The sequence below is a fragment of the Pongo pygmaeus genome, chromosome Y, assembly GCF_028885625.2.
Source record: "Pongo pygmaeus isolate AG05252 chromosome Y, NHGRI_mPonPyg2-v2.0_pri, whole genome shotgun sequence".
NCBI lineage: Eukaryota > Metazoa > Chordata > Mammalia > Primates > Hominidae > Pongo > Pongo pygmaeus.
Window position 1 is genome coordinate 35,701,801 of NC_072397.2, and position 6,000 is coordinate 35,707,800.

The 6,000-nt window shown below is 41.9% G+C and overlaps 1 protein-coding gene across 1 annotated transcript in view; it reads right to left on the reverse strand.

The window, feature by feature from the left end:
• LOC129025945 (deleted in azoospermia protein 1-like) overlaps positions 1-5,658 on the reverse strand; it is a 43,115-nt gene extending 37,457 nt beyond the window's left edge. The window contains exon 1 of the mRNA XM_054473490.2: positions 5,477-5,658. Within this exon, the coding sequence (XP_054329465.2) occupies positions 5,477-5,479 (3 nt within the window). The 5' untranslated portion in view covers positions 5,480-5,658. The remainder of the gene's footprint in view (positions 1-5,476) is intronic.
• Positions 5,659-6,000: the final 342 nt, after the last annotated feature.

Genomic DNA, 6,000 nt, shown 5'->3' on the forward strand with positions numbered 1-6,000 from the left:
TTATGTCACTTACAGGTAAGTGGTTAAAAGCCACCTATTTGCCAACTGCGTATGTGTGGGCAAACTGCTTTGAGAATGAAATGAGATAACATCTGTGAATTCATTTTGTACGTATAAAGTGGTAAAAGTGGTAATGCCAATGTAAGTTAGTGTCCTGTTATTTGAATTTATTTTCAGCCGATTTGTTTTCAAGTTTCTTTTTTGGCTTCACTATTTAGCTGACTTATTTTGAAAAAAATTTTAATTAAGAACTAATTGAAACATCAGGAAACTATGACACATCAATAACTTAAAAATCATTGATGAAGTGCTGTTGACTTTAAAAGGTAAGTACAAACAGCTGCAAAAGACAAAACTATTACACATACACCTGTCTGAAAGAAAACAAAAGACGAAAGAAACTGTACATCTTTTTGAACAACACAGTAATGTTACAGAAGTTAAGAAGAAAGGTGGGTTCCTGCTTCGCTAATTAGATGCTAGAAGTTACTGAGTCTACACAGCTTTACTACACACGAAATCTAAATTGTCACATCAACTAAAGCCGAGGTTACTGCATTTCTCTATTCTTTCGTGCTTGTACCTGCTATTTTGGGTTTGCAACTCATTCCTAATTCTTTCCTTTAACAGCGTTATTTCATGACAATGATGTGGAAGAAAAATTTACAACACTATTTTTAAAGTTTTTCCTTTCTAAAAATGTCTTCCATTATTGTTTTTTCCAAATGACATTAAGCTGCATTATCTTGAACTACTGGGAACCTGCTTAGATTGCCCTTCCCTGTAGACAATTTACCGATTCCTTCTCACTTCATTCAGAAATCCCAAACAGAATAAAACAAAACAAAACAAAAGAAATTCTGAAACTCTTGTAGTTTCTTTCTCTCCTTTTCAACTCCCCCTTGATTTGTGGATGAACTTTGGATATGTTTTTCTTTGATAAGCAAGCTATATTACGGTATTGTCTCTGCACCACAGTGTTTGGATGTATTTTAATTTAGAAATGTAACATCTGGCAGAAACCTGCGTCAGATCATGACAGGTTATGGAAATGCACTGATTCTCAACTGGGCAAGATTTTTGAGCCCCAGGGGCATTCAGCGACGTTTAGAGATTGGCTGTCACAACTGAGAGGTATTCCTGGAATCTGATGGGCTGAAGGCCAGGCATACTACTGCACATCCTACAATGCAAAGACAGCCTCCTACAATAAAGAATTATTTGGTGCCAAATTTGCAAAGGGTCTGGTTAAGAAACCTTGTGACAGTGCCACAAGAATTGAAGAGGAAAATTCTTGTTTGGGAAGAACCTGATTTCCATTGCTCACGAAAGTGAATCTTTTCATGACCTCAGTTTCAGTTTCCTTGCTTGAAAACAAAATGGCCGGAAAAGGCCTCGGGTGTCTCTTCTGATTCTCATACTCTATACATAATTAGTAAAATGGATACTCAGTTTGGGAAAGAGGAAAAAAGGCATTTGACTTTATAAGAAGTTTGACTTTAGCTTGGATCTTACAAACTGGCTGCCTGCTTAACTGGAATCGTACATATAAAATTCACTGAATCTCTTTAACAGCGTGGCAACATTTTAAATTAAGCAAGTCACCATCACGTCCTAGTCCTCAGCGAGCAGGTGGCGCTCAAAGCTAACAAAGTAAGCCATGTACTTCATTTTTGGCAATGTACCTCATTTTTACCACGGCTTGACTAGCAGGGATTGTTCAATTCCGACTCTGTGTGTATTTATACATAATTATATAATGTACATATATATATATAAAAAAAAAACACAATCAATAGATAGCCTTTGCTTATTTCTAAACTATGGTCAAAAATATAAAGGAATGCTTAGGATAAGCTGAAGTTTAATTTTAAAGAAAGTACCATCATAACCGTCAATAGCATCCTGCCAACAAACTGCTTTAAAGAAGTAATTTTCTTAATCATACCTTCAAGTGAGTTGGTGAATTTTGAAATGAGAAATGTTGGAATAGTAAACAGGGGTAAGCTTCAAGACCATCATATACACAACTCTCATTGCAAATTTCTAGCAAGCACATTTCTTGTTATATGCGGACGGACAATCAAGTGACAAAGACAGCTAAAAGCTGGAAAAAATTATCATTAAACTCCTGCGACGTCAGCTCCTTTGCCAGTATTATCTAATGCAATTACTATGTGAACATGTAAGCAAACTGATATTTACATAAACCGGCCAGGAAAAAGCCCATCATTTGCAGTCATCAAAGTTACATTCACAACAATAGGAAGAGGAACAAATAAAGAGAATGCTAAAATTAAGAAAATACGACGTGAAAATCAGAAGTTAATCCAAGAGCAGATTCTCAGGGAGTGCTGGGCGGGAAGGATGAAATTCAAGCAATAAACAATCCTTGCAAAACTAAGCAAGAAAAAGCAAAAATATATATTGAGACCTGAAAAATGGGTTGTGGCCCGTGGTCACAAAAGAATGTTATGCACAAACTCTATAGGGATAAATTTTGAAATCAACGACATGGTCAACTTGTACAGAAATTTTAATTTTTCCCAAACAATCTTGAAAAAGAACACCCAATGGTATTTGGCTTAGTTTCCCTGGGAGTTTTTTCAACTTGTGAAGAAACAGGCAACTTGGGTGTATGTGGTGTTTCAGAGAGAGGTGCACACAGATACCAGAAACCTGAAGTAAAGATAGAAGACACAGAAGAAGAGATTAAGAAATTTAAACTCTTTTCTTCAATTTTCAAAGAGGAAAAAAGTACTTCTCAATGCATTTTACAAAGGTCAACAGCATATAAGCAACAAAGCCTCATCAAGATGGTCCAACCCTCTCCTCAACACAAATGCAAAACTCCAGTAGTAAAGAATATAGTTTATATTGGCAATGCAAGAATACTCCATTCGCAGGATACGCTACTTTAATTCATCATTGAAAAAGTATTTAATAAAATACAGCATTCATTTTTCAATCTTTTAAAAACCCAAGTAAAATAGAAATAGAGGATTCTTATTTTCTATCAATCTAATTCTACCCTATCGTTAAGCTTACAGTGAAATACTACAGCCATCTCCACTGAAAATAGGAATAAGGTAAGGGCACCACGGCTCCTCATCGTTACTACTATATGTATTTTCCCACTATGTATGACAACTGCGAGTATTAATACAGAGTTTTTATGAGTCAATAAGGGAAATAAAATTAAAAAGGAAATTTAAAAAGCTAATGATCAATGATCAACTTCATTGATGATTTAAAAAAGTGCACATCAACATAGTGTAATATTATCCAGCTATTAGGTTGACAATGTAAAAAATCCTAATACCGTTCATTAGAAAGGGTGTGGAACAGAGATCACTCTACCCACCATCAGTGGGAAAATACTGACACATGCTTTACCAAGAGTACCTTGGAAAAGGTCTATCATAATTTGATAGGGGGATACTCACCACTATACTAATGAGGAGCATAATTTAAAATTGTTATGAAATGGCAAAGCACTTCCACCCAGCAATGCCACTTACAGCAATTCATCTCAAGGAATTAATAGTACAAGTGTGCCAAGATTAATTTACACAACGACATTCACAGCATTTTTTTTTTTTTTTTTTTTTTTTGAGACTGAGTCTCCCTTTCTTGCCTAGGCTGGAATGCAGTGGCACCATCTCAGCTCACTGCAACCTGCTTCCCAGGTTCAAATGATTCTCCTGCCTCAGCCTCCCGAGTAGCTGGGATTACAAGTGCACGCCACCATGCCTGGCTAATTTTTCGTATTTTTAGTACCGATGGGGTTTCACCATGTTAATCAGGCTGTTCTCGAAATCCTGACCTCCAGTGATCTGCCCACCTCAGTCTCCCAAAGTGTTGGGAATACAGGCGTGAACCACGGCGCCCAGCCCATGATAGTTTCAATACTGAAAAAGTATTCATCATAAGGGAATTCAGTAAAACAACAGCATAATTTTTAACATGATATACTGAAAGTTATCTTCAGAATAATACCCACATTAACTGAAAGCTGCAAGTTGTAAAATAGTATTAAGCAGTACTATGTGACTTTTGTAAAAGTTGGCCTATCTATATGCAATCGCAATACACGCACAAAAATAAGCTGGAAGGGCATTCATGCATCAAAATTTAACTGTGGTTTTATGTGTTGGTATTAAGATGGACTGCTATTTTCTTACTGTGATTGTTTTCAAATGAGTAAATATACTACTTTTATAATCAGGAAAAAAACCTAATGAAACTGTAAGCATTTCTTCCCTTTACCTCTAAAAATGAAAAGTATTATTGTAAATAATTGTAACTTATAAATCAAGGTGACTTTTTATTAGCATGGATAACATGTTGCACACTTATGACACATAATAGTTGCTTATATATATTTAATGTTTATACATGGTAATATAAACCGTGTGTAAAACTCCTTTTATCTCTAAAAATGAAAAGACAGAATTATCAATGCAGACACACACACACAGAGCATGTAACACGTGTGTTTGACTCAGTGTTTGGTCAGCGTATTCAGAGCCACATCTGTGACGGCGCTCAACGAACGCTGGGCATTTACCAAACTCGCAGGAATGCACACCCAACATTATCTACCAATTGGACATTTTGTCAAAGATTCCTGGTTTATCTAGAAGGGAAAAATTGTGCCTGGAGTTTAAAAATTCTAAAATTCTCAACGGTAACTACTGAAGCCAACCTCTTGCCACAAAGATAGCGTCGAGTGAGCTTTTGTGCCTGTCGCCGCCGCAGGAGGGAGCCGCCATCAGCAAGTCCCCAGCAGCCGCTAGCCGCGAAAGGACCAGAGGCACTTCCCACCCAGCCCCCTCAGCTAGTGGGCCATGCCTTCAGGCCCCCACAAACCCCACCAACCCACCCCACCCAGTACAAGCACACTCAGGCCCCCACAAACCCCACCAACCCACCCCACCCAGTACAAGCACCAGGAGGGAACCACTTCCTGAAGAAGTTCCGGCCCTCCCAATTGAAGGGAGCCAAGTCCCTCAGCAGGCCCGCGGCCATCTTGCAGAGCCACCGGGAGAGCGTCAGAAATGAAGTTGGCGGGGTGGGGGCGCATGGGAGTGGGGGAGGGGGAAAGGGCGCCTAGGAGTGGAGGTGGGGACGCGTGGGGGTGGGGAACCCACACCCCAAATCGCTACCAGGAGAGAACCTGGGGCAGGAAATGGGTTCTGCACGAAGGCTGTGGCCCTTGCAAGCGAACTGTGAGGCAGCGCGTCCTGGGGACCCACGCCATGCTCGCTGTCCCGCCACTTCTGTGCCTGCCTCTCTCTGTGTGTGTGGGCCGCACTGCTGCCAGGCCGCCTCGCCCCACCCTGCGGGTCACGGCTCCTAATGCGTCCAGGCGGGTGGCCCCGAAACAGGAAAACCGAGGATAAGGCGCAGCCTGGTTTCACCCACCGGTGAAAACCCCACAGGCCTCGCCCCTCAGGTCTTTCCTTCAACTCACCATGATGGCGGCAGGCAGCAGCTCCCCACAGGCTCAAGGAGGAACAGAGGCTGTGTTTCACCCACCACTTCTGGGTCCGCTGGTGAAGTCCGCTGGAACCCGCTGTGGGGCTTCGAGTGGTCAAAGGAGCCAAAGGCGAAGGTGTAAGGAAAACCAAGGGCGGGTGAACCCTCGGAGGTAGAACCGCCAGGCTGAGGCGCGCAGGCCGACTGAGGCGTGGACCGGGGGCCTCTGGGAGGTGGCTCCTGTGCCGGGTATCGGGGCGCGTGGTATCGGCCTCAGCCAATGGGTGGCAGCGCTCACGCCCCCTGGAGGGTGGAGGCCTGCGGGGGATGACGGCGTCCCCCACGCTGTGGGTGGGTAGAGGACGCAGGGTACGCAGTGCGTGTGTGCTGGTCCCAGGCAGGCACCGCCCTCACGTAGACCGACAGGCACACGCATCGCCTCCAAAACACCCTTGAAATAAGTATGCATACTGAAATATATGGTGTAGTTTTAAAAAACGAGAATGTGTCTGGGCTGTA